We start from the raw sequence: 21,268 nt of genomic DNA, 5'->3' as shown, positions 1-21,268 counted from the left end.
AGCACGATGCGGGTTGTGTTTAGTAGAGACGAGTGTTAAATCAGAATAGGAAAGCTCTTTTGGGACTTCCCATGTATGAGGTGTTTTACAGCAAGTACATTTTTTGTTAATCCAGCATCACCCTGCAATGGCACAACTGCTATCTCTTGTTTCCCTCTACAGACAAAGCTGGACTTTAGTAGTTCTCCTAAGCCTCCCCGCAGAGAGGTTTTGGAGGAAGAAGCCTCCATAGACTTTGTCTTCATTCCTCCGGAGACCAAGGAGAGAGTTCTGACAGAGCACCAGAAGGAGGTCAAGAGGACTAAAAGGTCAGATTTGTTCCTTTTCCATTTTTTGATTTGATTAAAATGCAATTAGTACTTTTGGAATGTTCACATAGTCCGTGTCATTCGGAAATAATCTTTTTCTTTGTTTGGCACAGGGTTGACATCCCTGCCATGTACAACAACCTGGATGCTTCTTTAGATACCACTGTTTTCTCCCAGTACACACAGAGCCAAGACGATTCTATGTAAGTACCAGAAAGAAGATAAATCACTGTTCTGCCATGAAGCAGCTTTGATAGATTAACCCATCGATACCTGATGCAGCATTTGTGTGTGTATCCCTTAAGACCGCGAACCGCGTGTTTTTCGTTTTCTTTTCCCAGGGACAAATTGCCAACAGAACAAGCTGACAGTGTTGCAACGGAGGCTCCTGCCAAGGTAATGCTCACCCCCCCATTGCAAGCTACAAACGCAACATTATATTATTATATAATTATATTATATTACATTATATTATTATAATATTATATTACTCAGGATCCCACCAGAACTGGCTTTGTCCCATTTGCCCTCAAACTGTTTGAACGAGGATTATTTAATTTTCTCGAGCATAATTCAGTGCAACTTTGTGTACAAATGAATGATGGAACTTATATTATAAAACCAATAAAGGAGTGATTTCATGACTTTAATATTATGTTGTTGAGGTTGTGGAGTTTAACTGTTAATAAATTACTATGTTAACTCATTTTAAAACTCCTTGACCCGGAGGTAGGCATAGGCCGGTATGAGATTTTGACAGTATGATAAACGTAGGCAAAAAATACCACGGTTTCAAGGTATTACACACCTCTGGGGAAAAAGACATTGAACAAAATGTATTTTATTTTTATTTGGAACATTAGTAAACAATGTAGGCTTATGTTAAATTTAGTTAACAGTATGTTATGGGTTATTATAGTACAACACATAGAATTTTTTTTTGTCTGAAGACATGGTATGTGATGCGTTTATACTAATATACTTGTATACTATTATACTTCTCTAACCATTTATGCTGCTCTGCACAGCCCAAGACAGCATTATTCTATTCCCCCCCCTCAAAAGTGACTAGGGAGGGGCATTGATTATCGATAATTGATCAGGTAGAATTTTGATTGATTCTTTTTATTTTTTTATTTGGTATCAAAGGTGCTGAAAGAATAGAGAGCCGCAGTAACGAGTCCGGAAATCATCGATGCTAACAGCCCTGGTTCAACACAGTTTTCGCCTATGGGAGTTTTGAATTGGTTTTTGGCGCGATGCTTCTAATAAGCTCTCTGGGCAACGCTGGCTTAATCAAACGCGAACCAGATGGTAGTAACATCATCTTCACACATGAAGACCACTTTTATGAGTTTTGAAGCTTTTATGTGCCATTAAAAGGGCGGCTAGCTAGCAAACGGCTAAATGGGACTACACTTTTGAGTCGATGGGGATATATACGTCAATAACGTCATCACTCAAAGGACGAACACGGAAATTCTCTTTCCCTCACCTGGTTCAGCCCCGTTCAGCCCGGGGTAATCAGTGCACACATCAACAAAAGTCCAGGTTGAGTGCTGACGTGACGTGGAAGCCTATGCGACAGTGTGTAGTTCTGGATTAGCTTAGCATGAGCTTTTTACCTCTAGGGCTCGCATTTACGCTTCAAAACTCATGAAAGTGGTCCTCATGTGTGAAGATTATCCCGCTGAACCTTGGTTCGCGTTTGATTAAACTTGCGTTGCCCAGAGACCTTATTTGAAGCATCGCGCCAAAAACCCATTCAAAAATCCCATAGACAGAAACAGTGTTGAACCAGGAAGTTCGGGACTTCCGCATTCAGCCTACAAAAATACGTCATCCCTGTGGCTCTCTATGGATTTCACTACATGGCAGCAATCACGTGCAATCTAACTATTTTAGGAGACAGAAAACTGAAAGCCTTTGGGGGCGGGGCTGCCGTAGAAATCTTTTTGTAGAAGTTTTGTGTGGGACCTTTTTCTTTTCTTTTGTTTTGATAAATTCTTTGGGGCATTTTACCTTCATCTGATAGGACGGTAGGCAGACAGAAAGGTGGGGAGAGAGGGGATGACATGCGGCCAAGGACCACGGGTTAGATTCGAACCTGGGTCGGCCGCGCGAAGGACTAAGCCTTAAAGACTTGATATACTTCTGTGTCAAATGCGCCGAGGTGTGCGCCAGCAGCTCCTCGAAAATGTGACTCGACGCAGCTGACGCGAACAGTGCGAGTATAATATAATACAGATGGGGAGATAACAGGACAGAGTGAAAGCTATTACCAAGTGTATGCACTACATTCTCTCCTTGGGATAACTTCTAGTCATTGAAATCCGAGTGAAATCACACAATTTACTCATCAACATCACTTCACTGTTACAGCAGCCCAACGAGCAGACAGGATTACCCAGGCGATCTGCAAACTGATCGAGACGGATATGCTGCCCACAACTATTGTTGAGAGCAACGGTTTTCACGACCTGATCAATGTGATTGAGCCAGCATATCGCATTAATACATTTCGTAAAATGCTTGTAAAAACAGTTTTACTCGTTCAAACCAAACGGTTCAACCAAACAGGAGAGATCGCATAACATTTCACTCGGACCAAAACGTTAAAAAAATGCGGGTTTAAAGAAAATCTTTTTTCGATTTTTTTTTTTTAAGTTTTGGTCCAAGTGAAATGTTCTATGGTCTATCCCAATTCTAAATATAGCTGAACCGTTTGGTTTGACCAAGTAGAACTTGTTATAAGCATTTTTTATAAGCATTTTACGAAATGTCAATGGGAAAATAAATTGCGGAAGAAAATCTCTGGTACAGTGCTGAAGCAGGAAGTGACGTTCACTGCATTTTTCATAATATACGTTTCGCTGCAAAACCAAGGTAGAAAGTTGCAAACTTTACTATAGCATAATATTTACATTGTTCTCCTTAAAGCAGACATGTGGAAGCAGGAATGAGGCCAATCATTCTCCTACGAGGTGGTTGTCCTGGGTTTGCATTTTGCAACATAGGGCCCAGGACCGAAGTGGTCCAATTTGAGGCCAGTGAAGGTTCTGGGCCTCACAACAATGCCCACCCATGTATCATAAATGTGCGTATAAATTATATAAATGGATAAATGTATGTGGTTGTCTCATAATGAAAGTGTGTCTTTTATCTGTTCACTACTGAATTCAATTGCCACAGCATTTGTGTGCTTGAACATGTATGGCAAATGTCAAAGCTTTCTAAATTATTTCTGTTCATATCTGTAGTCTGAATCCGTTGTATGCATTTTTTCCTTCAGGCGCCCCAGGAAGACATGGAAATTGAGCAAGAAGATGAAATTCTAACAAAGGAGACTCAAGACGAGACTCAAGAATATGCTAACCCAAAAGCTGCAGAAAACATGGCCAAAGATCTAGGAGATGACAAGCAGGAGGAGATAATACCAGAGTCAGCAGATGCCTCTATGGAGGACGATGTCAATTGTGATGTTGGAGCAGAGGACTTGGAAATGGAACCTAAAGAAAGCACCAGCCCCAACATTTCTGGCTCTTCAGATTTGGTCTCTGGCACTCCTCAGAAATCCAACAGCCGTCGCCAGTCCTTTATTACTCTGGAGAAGTATGCTGAGGGCAAGCCTGCCAGTCCCGGCGATATGTCCAAGTTCACAGGTCCCCTCTCAAAGACTTCCAATAGCCAAGACACCACCAAGACCCCCTCCCCTCAGGCCTCCCAGACGACCACTGGTACAAACCCACAGGTTTCCCAATCCGATGAGACGGAGCAAATTAAATCACAGTACTCTGTGACTATTGCCCCAGAGTCCTCTCAGGTGGCTAAGATGGACTCTGAGGAGAAAAGTGAGCCTAAGGTTAAGCTCACTGAGCGACTGCCCAGTGACGGGATAGAGGATGATGTTATCCCAGACACCCAGACTGATGTGGAGGGAAAGAAGGGGACCCAGAAAGCTTCTACATCAGAAGAAATGAAATCCTCCAGCCCCGGAGAGGACTCCTCCCCGGACTCCGAGAGCTCTCCGGGTGACCCGAGACGGTCTGGACGCCAAAGGGTCAGACCTCTGCTCCCTGGAGAAGACCCTACTGAATGGGAGGACAAATACAAACCGAATAAAAGGAGACGTACTGGAGAGGAGCTTAAAAGTGAGGTACAAAAGACAAGCCCAGCGGACGGGCACACACAGGACAAACCCAATACCAGAAGTAAGCATGCTGCTGAGGAAGAAAGTGTCACGCTAAGAACAAGGTCTCAGAGGGACAAGGGTGAGTCGAGTCAAAGCGGTCCCCAGGGTCGAGTACACAGGAAGACCAAACTGTACAGCAGCTCACAGGAGCCGCTGCTGGGCGGCTCACCAGAGCTGCCTGGCAAAGATGGACGTAAGAGGAGAAGCACCAGGGAAGTCAGCCAAAATGACTCGCAATCTGATAATGATAGCCAGTCCCAGAGTAGACGCACTCGACGGTGCAACTTGGCAGTGGAGACTGATGAGGAAAGCAAACCCAAGCAAAAGATTCAGCCTCAGAAGGAAGAGTCTAGTCAAACTGCCTTGCAGGGGACCACAGAGTCACAGTCACAAAACCAATCACAGGTCAGGCCAGGCAGGAGGAGCAGCAGGGTACTTGGTCAGTCAGAGGAGTTTGAGCTCGAGGAGCAGACCAAAAAGGATGAGGTTGAGCCAAGCCAGAGCGATTCTCAGATGGGCACTCCTTCTCAAACTGATAGCCAATCCCAAGGCCGACCAAGCCGAAGATGCAAATTAGTAAGTGAATCAGACGAGCTGATCAAAGACAAACGCAAGAGAAGAGGTGGTACAGATGATAAACTTAGCCAAGATGACTCTCAGGTGATCACACCTCCAGCTTCTGACAGTAGATTAAGGAGAAGAAGCAAGGCATCCTCTGAAGACACAACTGAAAGTAATGATTCAACAGAAACACAGACGAGGACTAGTTCTCGGGCAACGCCGCCAGTTGTCACTCAAACCGAGGGCAAAGTTGGAAGCAGGGCTAGAAAGAGCAAGGTAGAAGATGAGCAGTCAAAGTCCAGGAATAGTCCTAGATTAACCCCGGAGAGCTCCCAGTCATTAGATACAGCAGGATCAACAGAATCGTCCCAAAGCAGGAGCAGCAGGTATTCAAGACGGACATCATCCCAGGCCTTACTGGAGACCTCAGAGTCTGATAGCTCAGAGATCAGAGAGGATGTTGCTATGCCCAAAAGGAGAGGGAGGAAACGTGTGCAGCCTCTTCCAAGTCCACTCACTCTTGGATCAGGAGAATGCAAAGTTGATGAGGACATTGCCAAGGAGGCAGACCTACAAAGTACACCTACCAGCAAACCCGTAGAAACCGAAACTCTAAAAGAGGATTCAGTGAAAAGTCAAGATTCAAATATCAAGGTGCAAAGTGAGGAAGAAACCAATATGGAGGTAAAGGTTGATCCTATTATAGCCTTGGAGCCCGTTGGTCTGGTAAAAGTTGAGACTGAAAATACAAAGCCTTCTCCATCCAAACTTGACCAGGAGCTGGAGAGCAAATGTATGTCGCCTTGCAAGAGGGAGCAAGGACAAAGGGACTCTCAAGCAAAGTCAATCATTGATCATACTGCTTCGCAAGAAAGTGACATTGTAGACGCGCAGCCTCCTGAAAGCCTGGATTCTGATGGGATTAGTGCTGAACCGCTTGGGGAAAAGTTGCCCTGTGAGTTGCCTGTGTTGTCTGCTGTGGCTAACTCCATATCAGATAACCATGTGCCCACTGAACCAGTTAATTCTTCCTCCCCTCCTGTGGCCAGTGGCTCCTCTGCAGACACACCGACACCCTCCGGTGAAACAACAGAGAGACTGAGTCTGCAGGTCTATGAGTCTTCAGAGGAGAAAGCTGTAGAAGTGACTCAGACTGTTGTTTCTGAAAAACAAATGGTGGATGCTGATTCAGATCATCCAGAACCCTCCAACGTGGATGCAGATTCAGACCATCCAGAGCCTTCCAATGCTCTAATGGAGGACATAGTTGAAGATAGTTGTGTTACCTCTGCTGGACAAAACCAGCTAGAGTGTCCAAGTGCCTTAGATGAACTTCCAGAAGAAGACGAGGTTTTTGCCACTATCAAAATGTGCAAATCAGAAAGCCAGGACACCAAAGCCAGTGTGCAGGAGTGTGAAGTACAGGGAGAGTGTAAAGACATTGCGCCTCTTCAAGAGGCTGGAGAAAAAGACACTACCCATGATAAGGCGTGTGAAGATGAAGAAGAAACTCAAATAGTCAACACTGAGACCGATCCAGTTGGTACAGATGCAGATGTTCCACAGACTGCTGTTTGTGATGCCCCAGTGTCTTCAGAGACCACCAGTAAATATGATTTTCAGGATTCTCCAGTGAAACAGAAAGACCTGGAGGCTGTTATGGAGCCAGATGTTGGTCATAGCCCCAGCGGGTGTAGAGGGACTTGGTCTCCTTCAGCCTCCCCCTCTACCAGTATTCTTAAGAAGGGCCAGAAGAGACCACTCGAGGAGGAGACCCCCTCCCCTCTTGTCCAGGTAGATGATGCACAAAAACTGCTTGTCTGAAATGTATTTCAAAAACATAGGTTCCATGATACAAATGTGAACTGGGAGGAAGTTGTTCATTGGGTTGTTGAAAGTAACCTTAACCTCCTTTTGTTTTGCAGTCCAGGCGCGTGTCTTTTGCTAACCCAATCCATCACCAGGAGCTGGCAGATGACATTGACCGTCGCAGCCCTGTCATCAGAACAAGCTCCCCAAAAAGGTCCAGACTCACAAGCAGCATCCCACAGCCTAAGGTATAAGTGAGGCCTGATGTTTATATTGAAGCTTAACTGTTATTCTATGCATTTAAACGGGACACAATACTGTTTGGTCAAATGTTGATAGTTGCCATATTTTCCAGATCCAGATGTACTGTCAACTTTTTCTAGCACATTACCTGCTCTGGTTTAACTTGACTACCTTCTGCTCTGCTCTGCAGTATATTACTACTCCAACAAAGGGCCTGCTCATACTAAGTCCAAGAAGTCTTCGCAGCCCTGGCTCCAAGAGCTCCAAGAAATGCCTGGTACGCAAGCAGCTTTGAGCAATACCATCACTCGGTGATACTTAAATCATTTGTGCAGTTTTGGTTCACTGTTGGCTTATTTTTCAAGCCCTAATGGTAGATGCAACCCTAAATGCATTCCATACACTTGATTTCCAGATATCAGAAATGAGCCAAGAGCCGAGGCCGATCCCCAAAGACTGTGTCTACCCCGCTCTGGTTGGCTGCTCTACACCCGTGGAGGCTGTGCTGCCTCAGATCACCTCCAACGTGTGGTGAGCACAGCACATGGTTGATGCGTTTTGTCAGACGATGTTTATATTTTAAAAAATTGACACAAAGCCTCAATCAGAAAGCCAGATAACTCATTCCCTCACTATGTGCATGTGCATCCATTTTTCCTTATCAACTCTCCTTGTAGGAATCGTGGTTTTGGGCAGTTGGTGCGAGCCAAGAACATCAAAACAGTGGGTGACCTCAGTGCTCTTACTCCCAGTGACATCAAGACTCTGCCGATTCGCTCCCCAAAGATCTCCAATGTCAAGAAGGCACTTAAAACGTATCATGAACAACAGGTATGACACTGGAAATACATACGTTCGACATACAAGCGTTTAAGTAAGCCGAGGGGTTACTATAAATGACCAATGATTTGTATCTGACCTATGAACTGTTGATCTGTAGCACAAAGGACGAGGAGGCGGCGATGAGTTGAAGAGTTTTGATGAGATGGAAAAGATGACTTCAGAACTGGAGGAGACCATCGCTCCTCAGAACCATTACGAGGAGGACAAGTCCCCGGGCGCGCCTCTTGGTGGGTTTGGTAGTAAACTGCTGTCGGTGAAAGCCCAGTAGGCTAGTTCAACTTGGAATTCATTACTAAAGTTCAAGTTTCAACTTTAATTGTTCCGTAACTGGTTTTGTAAACCACACTGTTTTCTTCTGCACAGCCACAGAGCTGGTGGACGACCCCGTGCCGCTAGATGCCAGGAGGCCAGAGCAGGACGGCTCGGGCGCGCAGCCCGGTGAACGGGGACCCGAGGGCCAGCCGGCCCACCGGGGGCTGCTGGTGGCGGTGGAGGCGCTGACCTCCAGGATGACGCCGCTGGAACTGAACAGCTGCTCGCCACAGCAGCTGCTTCAGCTGCACGACCGGCTGGGAGGAATGATGAGGAGCGTGGTGGTGGAGCTGCAGACGCGTCTCTGCCACACAGAGGGCCAACCCTGATGGAGACCGCTGCTTCAGCACCGCCTCTCCGCGGGATCAGACTGTTATAGAGGTGTTAACAGGCACATAAAACGACCAGACTGTTGCATCCATTTGAGATGAATTGTTGCCAAATTGCTTATATCCACCTTGTCGATTAAAAGACTGGTCTAATCGACAGCTTTTAAAAGTTATTTTAAGGTTTTAACGGATTAATTTTTGGCATTTTCTCCTATCCGATTACCTTTTTTGGGGGGGGGGTGTGACTTACCGGTAGTTGTTTTGCAGCAACCATGAAAGGGAATCACAATCTCACTTTTTCAGTTGTCCGGAGAAGAAATGTACTTTTAACAAGTGATAGCCAGGAGATTGATGGCACTTTTTTTTACATACCTGTAGTCTTTGGAATAAACGAGTACGAATGTATCTAAAGGAGAAATGTAACAATTTGTTCTGCCCATGTTCTTTGATCCTTGCATTCTTTTCTTTTGTACATAGACAAACCTCTGTCACTTCATTGCTACCAGTATTGTGGCTATTTCTAGGCAGCCATGTTTACAATACAACTTTCACTCTTGTATATTTTGTAGGATTTATTTTGCTGCTGTTGGTCTGTAGTCCCTTTCCATCATCTCATTTTTATGTCCTTTGTATTTTGTTTTAAATGTCACAAAACATAGATGTAGTGGACCGTCTCCGCACTGTTCATGCTTTTGAGTATTTCAATAAAAGAATGAAAATTATATGGATTGTTATGGGCTTAATGGATTAAGAGGGGTGGGTTTTATTAAGTGGCCAGTTTTTATGACTAGTGCTCATATTAAAATGTGGATGAAACTTTCTATGTTGAGGGTAACCAGCTGTACCTGATTTTTTTTTTTTATACTCCAGGGAAAATAAGTTATTATCCAGTTGAACAGGTATGCTGCTCTCTGCACACCCAGCAGCCAAATAACTGGTATGTTTTTGGAACTGACCGTGGGATTCCATTTCATTCCTGACCCCAGTTAAATTCTGCCCCTCTATAATCCTGTCCTGTGTCCTGGCTTATGTACATGACTGAAGGCCTTATGGCCTTACTGAAGGGGAGATAGCAGGCAGTCTCGCTAAGATAAGGCCACACAAAGCTCCGGGCCCAGATGGTCTCAGAAGTAGAGCCATTGCAGGGTGCCCTTATTCATTATTAATTATTATTCATATGTTGTGGCCCCTTTCATGGAAGAGATCCACAATCAGTCCAGTGCCTGAAAAGAGTTGCCCTTCCTCACTTGATCTTAATCAGAATGAGAATCAGCGTCATCATCTGACTCTGGGTAATGCCTTCAGACCCATTGCTCTCTTACCAGTATCTTATGCACGTGCACGGAGAGGGTTATAGTGGGGTGCCTAACATCTCCCCATGGTCAGCTAGAGACAACCTCCAATTTGCCTATAAAGCACGGAGAGGTACTGAGGATGCTAACAAACACATCCAGCATCCCGAGGCTTATGCCAGAATTGTATTTGTTGATTTGAGTTCAGATTTGAATATGATCAGGACTGACATTTTATTAAGTCGACTTTTTTAAACTGGATACCAATGGACAACTTGCACTGTGCAAGACTTTTTATCTGACCACCCTCAAAGAGTCTCTGTACAACCAATGTGGGCAACCAATGAGCCAATTACAATTGATGGCCAAGCTGTAGATATTTATTTAATTAAAATTTTAATGAACACTTCAGACTAGATTTTTAAGAAGGCGATGCAGATTGTTCCTTCTAAAGGAAATTAAGTAGCTTTGATGTGAGCAAAGAAGTCCTGAGGATGGTTTACAGTAGTCTATGGGAAGTATTAAATTCCTACACAGCACCTGCTGCTACGGAGATTTAGGGGCTAGGAGCAAAATGCAAGCTCACAATAGTTAATACAGCCGGCAAGATTACACAGAACCGCCAGTGACCGCTGGTGGCCGTGGCGGAGCTGGACACCACACAAACCAGGAGCAAATCAACAGGATCCCTTCACATCCCAACAGGACCCTTCACATCCTTTGAATCTGAAAAACCCATCAGAAAAATGATATAGGGCACCATAGCAATGAGAAACATATTAAAGTCCATAATTCTGAAACAAAGAAGACTATTTTTGGGGTGGTTGGAGTTGTTTGATTTGCACATCACTCTCATTTTGAAACATGGTCAGTGTGTTACAGACAGTGATAGTATGAGCCACAGGGTCAGGAAGGACAGCGCAGGTCAAACACATGAGGTTTAAAGTAATCAACGGGGCCAGCTGCTGGTCTAGAAAGGGTACTACAGTCAAGACAAGTGCAGTTCAACGTCGATCAAAATCCTACTGCTGCTGCCAATGTGTCTTTTTTTCAGTTGCTACATTGTGGTCACAGGTGTGTGTTTACAGTTTTCACCTGAAAGCCAGTATTTATTATTCATTGCATTTATTGTATTTTGAAAATCTAAATTTACATAGATTTTAATTGAATAAATGTCATGACACCTGTCTGTTGTGACTTATTTTTGATACATTTGGAATACATTTGGAACTCTTTGTTGGTCACCGCTTCCACCTGCAGGTGCTTAAAAGACTTATAGAAGTCTCTAACCTTTCGCTTTTCACTCGAGAAATCCAACTGATACCGATACTGCAATTCATGTTTTTCTTTGGTGCATGACAACACAGAAGACACACATGCAGAAACAGCTATAATATCCAAGCATAATCTCTTTTTCACATGTTGCACGTGTTCGTCAGTTTGGCTGGCCAAGCGCAAAGATCCGCACAATGAGGTGAAGTAGGCCTGAAGTAGGTGAAGTAGGCCTGAAGTAGGTGAAGTAGGCCTGAAGTAGGCCTGAAGTAGGTATAGTAGCTGAGTTTCTCAGCTGAAAACACATTTTCACCGTTTGGATTGGATTTGGTGATGCCGCATTGGCTGAAGGAGTTGTCTGTCAAGGCAAGTACTCCCAGTTAAAACACTGAATAACTTAAATAAATGTATCAAAAAGAGCATTGGGTTTTTTTTTTTTAGTACAAAACACATTTATTTCTATGCCTTAAAAATACGTGCATTCAACATTGAGAAAATACACACAACACATTTTTCCCGCGTGCGTGTCGACATATTGTACACATTTATAATAAGATCGCCACTCCTGCCTATGGCTTTGATACTCCATACATGAATATTAAGTGACAACATTTACATTGATGTGGTTGTTCTCGTGAATCAAGTGGTGCACACGGTAAATCACAAGAAACTGATAAGACACTAATGTAAACACGCAGGTATTCTAACCTCTTTTCAAGTATGCAGTGGAATACTAAGGCGATATGAAGACATGTTCCATGTTACAGCCTAACTGCTATGATGTGGAGCGCATTTGAAATCCCACTCAATCACAGGATTGACCAAATGGTAACAGCACAGCAGACATACGCCAAAAGATACATTCGGCTGTTTCACGAAATACTTTTCCTTTTGTGCATGGCAATGACGAGTACAAGTCCAACACAACACCTTTCATAAATAGAACTATGGTATTACAAAATTTGGAAAAAATATGCATTTACATTCATAGCAAACATTACATTGTCTCTCTCAAACAACAGAAAGAGCTCAGCTCTAGGCAAAATATATTGTCAATGTCAGACTACAATTCAAGCCTATTCAAACATAAGCCCTTGTTAACGAAAATGTCAAAACCGTTGCACAGGCATGTCTGAAAGAAATTACATTACTTCAATACACCATTTATTGTACCGCTTTCTTTTCAGCAAATGATGATCGAATTAGACACATCTTAAAACAGGCACCAAAGAAGAGACAGAAAACAACGTCAAGAAAAAAGTAAGAGCATTTGAGAACAAATATTCCAACATCAAAAACAATCCACTGGTAATGGCGATGTTCTTACTCAATGACAAGTGATGTTGAACTTCACTAGATCTCTACAGTTGAAACCGGTCGAAAAGGTAGATGATTATGTTATATATCTATTGCAACATTAATCGTGTATACTGACTGGCAAAAATGACTGTGCAGTACAAGATAGTTTACATAGTGTAAATGCTGTACTTTGAGGATCCTACTAGTACTGTGTCAAGGGTCATGATGGGACTTCTCTTCCCAAATGGATTTGTTACAGTGCAACTTCATGGTTCTACAAGTATTGTACATTCTGGATGAGATGCAGTACGTGTATCTGTTCCATGAAAGAGTGTTATTATTACACTTTAAAACCACTATTGTAGCGTTAGGCCGGCTACGAACTCGGGACCTCTGGCACAGACCATGCACTGCTCAACACCTTAACCGCTCAAGCTAAAGGGCCAGCCTGATAGCTTGAGCGGTAGTGGAGCCGTGCCATTTCTGAAGCCTACAGTCGTCACGTCTTTCTAGAAGCGCGTCCACGTGCCAGGATCCGCTCGCTCAGGATCGCTCGCCGTCTTGGGGGGACTCCTGGGGGGGGCTCCTGGGGAGGACCGCAACTACGGGCGAAGTGGTTTTTGATTAGCAGCCATGTTCTTCATGACTTCAGACCGGAGTTCAGGATGACGGCTGATCTGCATCAACTTGTTGCTGCCGTACTTCCTCTTCACAGCCTGGAGGGAAACACAAGGTATTATTAGCTCATGCTAACACAAGGTATTATTAGCTCATGCTAACACAAGGTATTATTAGCTCATGCTAAAAACAACATTAATCTTATTGAGACTTCACTGTTAGGAAACCAACTCACCAGGTACTTGGTTTTGCCCTCATTCATCTTCACCACATTTTTAGCAATGAGCTGCATGATGGGCCTGAGGTGGGCCTCACTATACCTGGAGTGGCACTGTTGTAGAGGAGACTGCAACAGAGAGATCAGAGTACTGTCATTTGCCTGATGAACTCCTGTTGACTTTCTTCAGTTAACCTTTGAATCCATCTGTAGGCCTATAGACCTCAGTCAACTCACCCAGGAGAGTCCATCCAGCAGGCGCTGGGAGAGACAGAGGGCAGCAGCGGCAACCTCAGAGGGACGGTACTGGACCATGTTGTAGTCGATCAGCGTCACCTCCATCAGGTACTCGGCCAACCTGTCTGTCTCTAAATAGGACTAGACAGACAGAAGACGGTCACTTTGATAGCCTTGATGACATCAACTACATGAAGACAGTAGACAAATATATAGACATAATAATATGTAGACATATGTAGGCAGTTGGCATATATATATACTCACGCTTGCAACCTTTGAAGCCCTCCTGAAGAAGTCCAGTGGCGTAGGGCGTCCCAAGTCGAAATTGAGGCTCCTTAGGATCACCTGCTCCATTTCCAGAATCTGGGCCTTTGTGCATCTTTTTGTGCTGCTGGCAAATCCTCCAACCCCTGGACTCCAGATCTCCTCATACTTTGAGGCCAGAAACAAGGCAGTGACGCCAACTAGCTGCAGCTTGCTACGAGGCACCTCCTGGACCTGCAGCACATAATAAGAAGAGTGTTAGCTAAGCTGCTAGTTCACAGAAGATGAACAAGATAACATTTAAAACAAGTTTGTACCTGGAGAAAACGGTCCAAGATGGCGATGGAGAGGTACAGTGTCTCCTGCACCAGTGGGGAACGTGAGTGAACCCGGATCATCCAATCGATGAGACGAGCTCGCATCTGTCCTGTGATTTTGTACCCCTGCAGGTAGTCGGGTCGCACTGCCTGCTGCGCCTGTGGAGACACAGAACACCTTGTCATATCAAATACACACTCGAGCATACCAGCTACAGATTTTTTTTTTAATATAATTGTAATTATTATTATATTAATGAATCAATCAAAAGCATAGTAAGGGCAAATAAAGAACATGTATTACCTCAAGGAGGTACAGATAGGCATATATGTCTTTTACATATTCAGAGCAGAGCTCTGGGAAGTCCCCATCCCACTCATCAATGTCCTCCTCCTCCTCTGAGAAAGCCGGGCACGTTTCCTCCTCCTCCTCCTCCATCATCATGGCTTCATCAGTCTCCTCCTCCTGTCCAGGCTGCTGAAGGAACACAGTTCAATTGATTGTCACTCAGTCAGGCTGTTTATAAACACTGTAAGGAGGATGTGACAGCTGTTCTACACACATACCATATTACGGTATATGAGAAATGCAATATGCTTTTCAGACTAGTGTGACTGACTGATTGTATGGATTGATGCCAAATTAACTCTCATATATTATGTTAGATAACAATTCAGTGAGATTTCACATTACTTTTGCACCTTGTTAGCCTACTGGCAGTCAATACAGAGCAACATATCCTGAAACTCATCACACATGAACGCAACTCATCTGTTTTATAGAGGAACTGGCTCAGTCCTCTCTCCTTGCAGCCTAGCTCCACATTTTTCTTCTCAATGGCTTTCCTGTTTTGCTCAGGAGTGTCAAAAAACTTTAATTTTACATTTGTTGTCTGCGCAGCCCACCACACAACAGCTTTTATCCATGTTTAATTCAAGGAAAATTACGCTGGTGTATGGAGAGCTTTCCCCAGCGAGGGGTGTGGCCTATTTCCTGCAGTGTCTCTGTGTGTGTGTTCTCTACCTGGCTTTTGCGAGCTTTCTTCTGAGCAGGTTCAGGTTGGTCAGCTGAGTCATCCCTGCGTCTCTTCATGGCCTGTTTAGGGGGCCCAGATGAGCTGATGGAGGGGACCACAGGCACAGCCCGTCTCTGATGAGGAAAAACAGCAGCATAGACAATGACAAACAACTCCACTCCATTTATACTTTTTACATGTAGGCTACATACATCCATAGTAGCCTATACACAGAGAGGCCATACATAAGTTAATTTAGCCTAAATAAATTTAAATCACTCAAAATAAAATACATGAAAGTAGCTAATATTACACTAATACTATTTTTATTCTTAGATTTGCATAAAAATATCTCTATTTAGATATAGAGATAACAAAATAGCCTAGTAGTCATTCTTCTACATCAATTTGCTGGGGACGCCCTGGAACTCCCTGATGAGCCATGGTGGTCCCCAGACCCCAGGTTGAGAACCACTGTTGTATGATGTACAATGTAGGCTACATCATGCTGTGCTAGCCGGTGCTAGCAAGAAAGAGTTTAGCTAACATCTGCTAATGTTTTCATTGGAATATGTAAATATCTCTGAGTCATATACTCACAGTCAGTATGATCGGTCCTGGGGAGGGGAGCGTCTTCAAGAACTTATCAAAGTCCTCCAAGTCCTCCTGCGAGATTGGAGTCTGGAAGTTATAAAACAAAGCAGGGATTAAGCAAAGGCTAGCTGACCAGAGGCTACATTACACAGTGGAGTTTGCACCTAAATATCCTACATGCATGGTTTGCGCACAGTCAGCTTTTTTCCTATTCGTTTTTCCTTCGTTTTTTTAATCAGTCATCCGGAAATAAATCGTCACGCACAGGATCTGATTTGTCAATACGAGACAAATATTCGTCATGCATCCACATGACAACATGACAGACAGCCAGGCAGCAGTGGCTGGTGTGCAGCAGCGGTGATGTGGACTGAAGCAGACGACAGGTCGTGTCGTGGATGGTAACATCCAACTGACACTGCTACTCCGCCTTTGTGCTCACCTTCACCAAGCCGGTGTCATGCCGAGTTTTGCACCCCCGCCGAGAATTGCATCCCCACCACATTTTGGGGCTGTTTTAACTTAAAAACAGGGATGCAAGTCTCGGCAGGTACAAACCGCCGAGACTTGCCTCCCCCTCCATAAAGCTAGGAAAGACCCCAGGCATCGAGGTCACCTGTAGCCGGATTTTAAGCAACAAACTCGGCCTCCATGAGCCAGAAGAGAGCCCCAAGCATGGAAGTCACCTCGATGCGGATTTTATGCATCAAAGTCGGTCTCCATGAGCCAGGACAGACCCCTGGCCTTGAGATCACGTCTACCGACAATTATATCATTTGTAAACAGTTAAGTTTCCGTATAAATCATTACAATACGCTCCCGTGAGATGGGGATGCATTTGGCGGTGGCGGGGTGCAAAACTCGGCATGACAACACCGGCGCTGTGCACCGCTCGCCGGGGAGAGGCAACAGAGCGCGGCCAAGGTGGAGAGAGCCGCGGCGCTGCCTCTCCTCCGCTCAGTCTACGGCGGACTCTCGCTCGGCCGCTTCTCTAGACTGTTATTTTTAAACACAATTTCGGACGAAAAATACGGACTTGGGTTTAGCTAGCTAGACGAGTTAGATTAGTTTAGCTATAGCTAGGTGAGTTCAACAACAAGCGTAGTGTCGCTAACTGCCCTAGTTTCAAACGAGTTGAAAGCGTCCACTCTGTAACGGCAACGACTGATGTAGGTATGCAAAGATGGCCTGCTGTGCTTGTTCTAAGCACTGTAAAACTCACGTCGGGGTACTGCAGGCAGCGTCGATAGGCTGGCTTGACTGGTGGTCGTGGTCTCCATAGTGGGTTGATGAGTCCAGCGTACATTGCTGCTGATGATAGCAAAGCGATGGGAGTAAGTGAATGTGCTCACTACACTGCAGACTTTGGCAAAGGGTGATAACGATTCGTTGGAGCGTCCGCTCAGTTTGAATGCCTGGTGATCAATGACTGCGTCAAGCCTCTCACTGTAACTTAACTCAAGTAGCTAAGCCAATCACAGAGGCCGACCCTCAAATTCAAACTCACTTGACCCCGGGAAAATCCGGCTACCCACAGGGTTGCCAGATTGGCGGGATTTCCGCCCAATTAGGTTGGTTTGGGGTGCATTGTGCGTGCGGGTTTACATGGCAACTTGTTCCCATATATCTGTATTTGTTTTTGGGCGGTTTTGTGTGCGTTTTGGTGGTTTTTGAACTGCTGGTCTTAAGACTCCGTCCTATCCATACTGTCCAGAAGTTTAGACAGACTACTATACACACGCACACACACACACACACACACACACACACACACACACACACACACACACACACACACACACACACACACACACACACACACACACACACACACACACACACACACACACACACACACACACACACACACACACCTATCAATAGTGGTTGGTTGCTGTTTTTGAACTCTGTTGCAGTATGTTTTATTGTTTTTATGTTTAAAACTGTATTTTCCCATGTTTGTAGTAGGCTACTTGTACTATGTGCTTTGGCAACACTGTAATTCACTATGGTTGTGCCAATAAAGCCTCTTTGAATTGAAAATTGGGAGAGAGAGCGACAGAGAGAGCGCACAGGGGCGTAGATATAGACAGTGCACCCCTGGGGTAGAACTGGGGCCCCTGGAGAGAGCAGACTCTCCATCAAGGTATTGGGCAGAGAACCCGCCCTTGCAACTGACTCAAATTGCCACCCCAGAAACACGCCTGTGTTCAAAGGCAAAAACCGTTTCTGCCATGGTTTTATTTTTTGTAAAATAGTCAGTAGCAATCTATAACAAAATGATATGCTTATTCAACATCAAATCAACAATCATCAACATTAAACATGTTCAAGTCAGCAGTCATTTCAGAACCACAGTGAAACAGCTCTCTGCTCTCAGGTGCTGCTTACTTTGACTGTTACCGGATGTCAGAGCGCTGTCCATGTTCCGATATCTTGCTCTATGACCTCTCTATTTTCCCCATAGAACTCATTCAACATTGTCTGCACTCTTTGTACATGGACGGCTATATCCTCCGCTGTGTTTATCTGATCCAAAAAACCATGACGAGTCATGAGATCAGGATTCAGCACGTTATGAGTGAATGAATGATGAATGAACTGTGCGAAACATCTGAAACGTAACGCCGGCGTCACGGGGCCATTTAAGAGGTTTTAATAGCTTCACTGAAAATAAAGCTGGCCTGCGCCATCAAGGAGGAGGCTGTAGCTGTGACCTAACAGAGCAGCCTGGCATCAGAAAGTGACGCTGGGGATGTGTGTGGTGCTGTGCGTCGCACTGCTGCTACCCAAGATGCTGCTGTCCCGAGGGAAGAAGGATGCTGTTGAGCGGCCGGACGGTTTGTTTGCATGTCTCAAACCGTCGGTTATGGGCTTCATGCGTGGGCTCCAAGATCTCGATTTATGCGTTTTTATAGCATTTTGATGATATTCTGCAGCTGCATACATCACCGTTGTCTCCTCGTCCAATGCAGTAACACTTTCCTCCCGGGCGAGGGCGCACTGCTGATATCAAATTACATGGGCCAAATACAGTAACCTCTCACCTCTTCTTTTGCACCATGTCAAATTAAAAGATTTCCCTCCTATACTATCTCATGTTCTTAAACATCCACTTTTATTTATGTATTTGTTGGTTTAAATATGTGTTTGTTTAGGCTTGATGGAACTGGCAGGTGTGTGTGTGTGTGTGTGTGTGTGTGTGTGTGTGTGTGTGTGTGTGTGTGTGTGTGTGTGTGTGTGTGTGTTCCTTTTGATAGTTTTTAATCTGTTTTTCAACCACACACCCAAACTAATCACTACTAGGGGCCTCAGTCAACAGTGTAAAAAATGTTGACTGTTTTTTTTATAGAGGTTTTAATCCATGCTTTAGACTACTGAGTAGTGCCAGTAGTTTTTAATCCATGCTTTAGACTCAAAGTACTCAGTAGTGCAGAATAGCTACTTAACTATTTCTAAATTGACTAAAAGCTAAAATATATCCTTTGACCTATAGGCAGTCACTTCAAAAGAGAAATACAGCATCAGTGACAGTGCCTTTGTGGTTCACTGTGTATGTCAGCTGCCTTCAGAGAGAGAGGTTGTGAGTTCTAACCTGGGATGTGCACAGACTGAACTTTCATCTGTCCTTTTTGAGGCAGCAAAGTTATTTGTATTTGAATAAAAGTGGAAATAGGCGTAACAATCTTCTTTTGGCCACGCCACTTCCGGGAACCCCCATCCTGAGTAAGTAGGGTTGGGAGTGTGCCCTATTGTGCAGTGCAGTGCCCTGTTTTCGTGCAAATCGGCATAGCGCCACCTACTGGCAACATAAAGAATGCTGTTTATCTCAAGAACCGTTCGTCCGATCGACTTCAACTTTGGGGAGTGGGCTTAGGGGGACTCAAGGGAGTGCAGGGAGCTGAATTCCGTGCAATTTGGCATTGCGCCACCTACTGGCCACACAAAAAGTGGTTTATCTTGAGAACCATTCGTCCGATCGACTTCAAACTTGGGGAGTGTGCTGCTCGGGATGGTGTGCAGTGCAGCATTTCATGCAATTTGTACTTATTCCAGGACTGTTTGTATGTATTTTCTTCGCATATCTCGAGAACCGTTTGTTGGATCGACTTCAAACTTGCGCTTTCACAGAGGACTAAGAGATGATTTACCATCTAAGCCTTAGATGGTAAATCATCTCTTAGTCCTCTGTGACAGTATTTTCCTGTGTGTACCCTCTAACACATACCCGCCACACAGGGCCCGCCACACAGTGGACCCGCCAGTGTGTGGACCCGCCACACAGTATGTTGCCCATGTGTGCTTTATAGTAACGTTCAGTCAGAACTCATTTATAATTAAGCCCATAGTTAATGAACTAATCATGTACAAAACACACACACAGTCACATATTTTATATACTGTATATGTTGTAAGCCTAATTTTTGCCATCACAGCTGCTTTTTACATGTATGGGATAATACAGGCTAATATACAAGGTGTCCCAAGCTCTGAGTCATTATAAACTCAATTAGCTACAGAAGCTAATGTTCACATTCAGTCCTTGTATATTTCTCTCATGTGTTCATCATTCCTTTCCTCCTCTGTGTGTGTGTGATTGAGAAATGAGATGCAGGTGGTGTTCATCCTAATTGGCCTGGTCAGGTGTCAGATTGCTGCTGGCTGATTGGCTGGTGGAGAGCATTTAAGCCAGCTGATGCCATCCTGTCGCCCCTTGCTCTCCTCATTCCCAACGATGATGGCTGCTGTGCTGACTGCTGTGTTCTGTCAGGTAGGAACTGTGTGTAGACCTACTTTAGTAGTTCTGCAGAACTTTATTAAGATGTGTCTTTATCTTGGTAGACCTGTGCAGTCTAAACTGTAAATAGTTACCTTCCAGATCTACACTTTTGTACACTGTAAATAACACTTACCCAAGTAGCAGAAAGTAGGGGGAGAAGCCCTTTAGTTTTTTGTAACATTTTCTCATGTTTATTTTGTAGGAGCTTATAGGTAAGAGCTGTGTCTCTTATTTAATCCATCATTTTCTTTTCTTAGGTAAATTTAAGGTTGGGGATTAGTTTGATTGGTTAGTTGTGTTGGGGCCATGCTGTGCTCTGAAACTAAACCTGCTACTTGTGAACTTGTGATGGTGGTTTGGCTGATCATCCTTGGGAGTGGGAAGAGTGGGGGCACTTTTGTGTTGCGGTCCCGTTCCCCGAGGCCGGTTCCTAACATAATTGGGTGCTCGTCTGCTTTTCTCATTCGTCAGCACGTCGTGTGTGTGTGTGTATATATATATTTTATGTTTGTCTGGTGGGCAGTCTTTGTGCAGGTGGTAAATGGTGTTAGTCAAGGTGGCTTTGCATGGAGCTGAGGAAGCTCATGGTGGTAAAGCTGGTGGAGATGTTTGTTGGAGGAGGAGCCGGTCAGAGGGGACCAGTAAGACTGAGGAGGGGCGTGACAAGGCAGGGCCGTCAGTAGCACCGTTTCTCCTTTCTGTGTAGACTGCTACCCTACAAGAGTCTCCGTACATAGACTTGCCTGTCACTCTGACTCCCAA

At 44.6% G+C, this 21,268-nt stretch overlaps 2 protein-coding genes across 2 annotated transcripts in view; one reads left to right on the top strand and one right to left on the bottom strand.

Moving 5' to 3' along the window:
• rif1 (replication timing regulatory factor 1) overlaps positions 1-9,272 on the top strand; it is a 28,111-nt gene extending 18,839 nt beyond the window's left edge. Inside the window, exons 25-34 of the mRNA XM_083641645.1 lie at positions 163-308; positions 422-511; positions 650-704; positions 3,601-6,855; positions 6,987-7,118; positions 7,304-7,390; positions 7,529-7,644; positions 7,791-7,944; positions 8,054-8,183; positions 8,320-9,272. Of these exons, the coding sequence (XP_083497771.1) occupies positions 163-308; positions 422-511; positions 650-704; positions 3,601-6,855; positions 6,987-7,118; positions 7,304-7,390; positions 7,529-7,644; positions 7,791-7,944; positions 8,054-8,183; positions 8,320-8,597 (4,443 nt within the window). The 3' untranslated portion in view covers positions 8,598-9,272. The remainder of the gene's footprint in view (positions 1-162; positions 309-421; positions 512-649; positions 705-3,600; positions 6,856-6,986; positions 7,119-7,303; positions 7,391-7,528; positions 7,645-7,790; positions 7,945-8,053; positions 8,184-8,319) is intronic.
• Positions 9,273-13,062: 3,790 nt separating this feature from the next.
• LOC310781661 (G2/mitotic-specific cyclin-B2-like) lies at positions 13,063-17,032 on the bottom strand (the record flags this gene model as incomplete). The annotated part of the gene is made up of 9 exons (XM_083642260.1): positions 13,063-13,176; positions 13,314-13,424; positions 13,533-13,673; positions 13,800-14,033; positions 14,117-14,275; positions 14,421-14,594; positions 15,141-15,266; positions 15,733-15,813; positions 16,949-17,032. The coding sequence occupies 9 exons, from the start codon at positions 17,030-17,032 to the stop codon at positions 13,063-13,065; spliced, it is 1,224 nt and encodes a 407-aa protein (XP_083498386.1).
• Between the last annotated feature and the right edge of the window lie 4,236 nt (positions 17,033-21,268).

This window comes from Poromitra crassiceps (genome assembly GCF_964638095.1).
Source record: "Poromitra crassiceps genome assembly, chromosome: 8".
NCBI classification, from domain to species: Eukaryota; Metazoa; Chordata; class Actinopteri; order Beryciformes; family Melamphaidae; genus Poromitra; species Poromitra crassiceps.
Note: the sequence above shows the minus strand (reverse complement) of the source record. Positions and strands in the feature narration are given on the sequence as shown.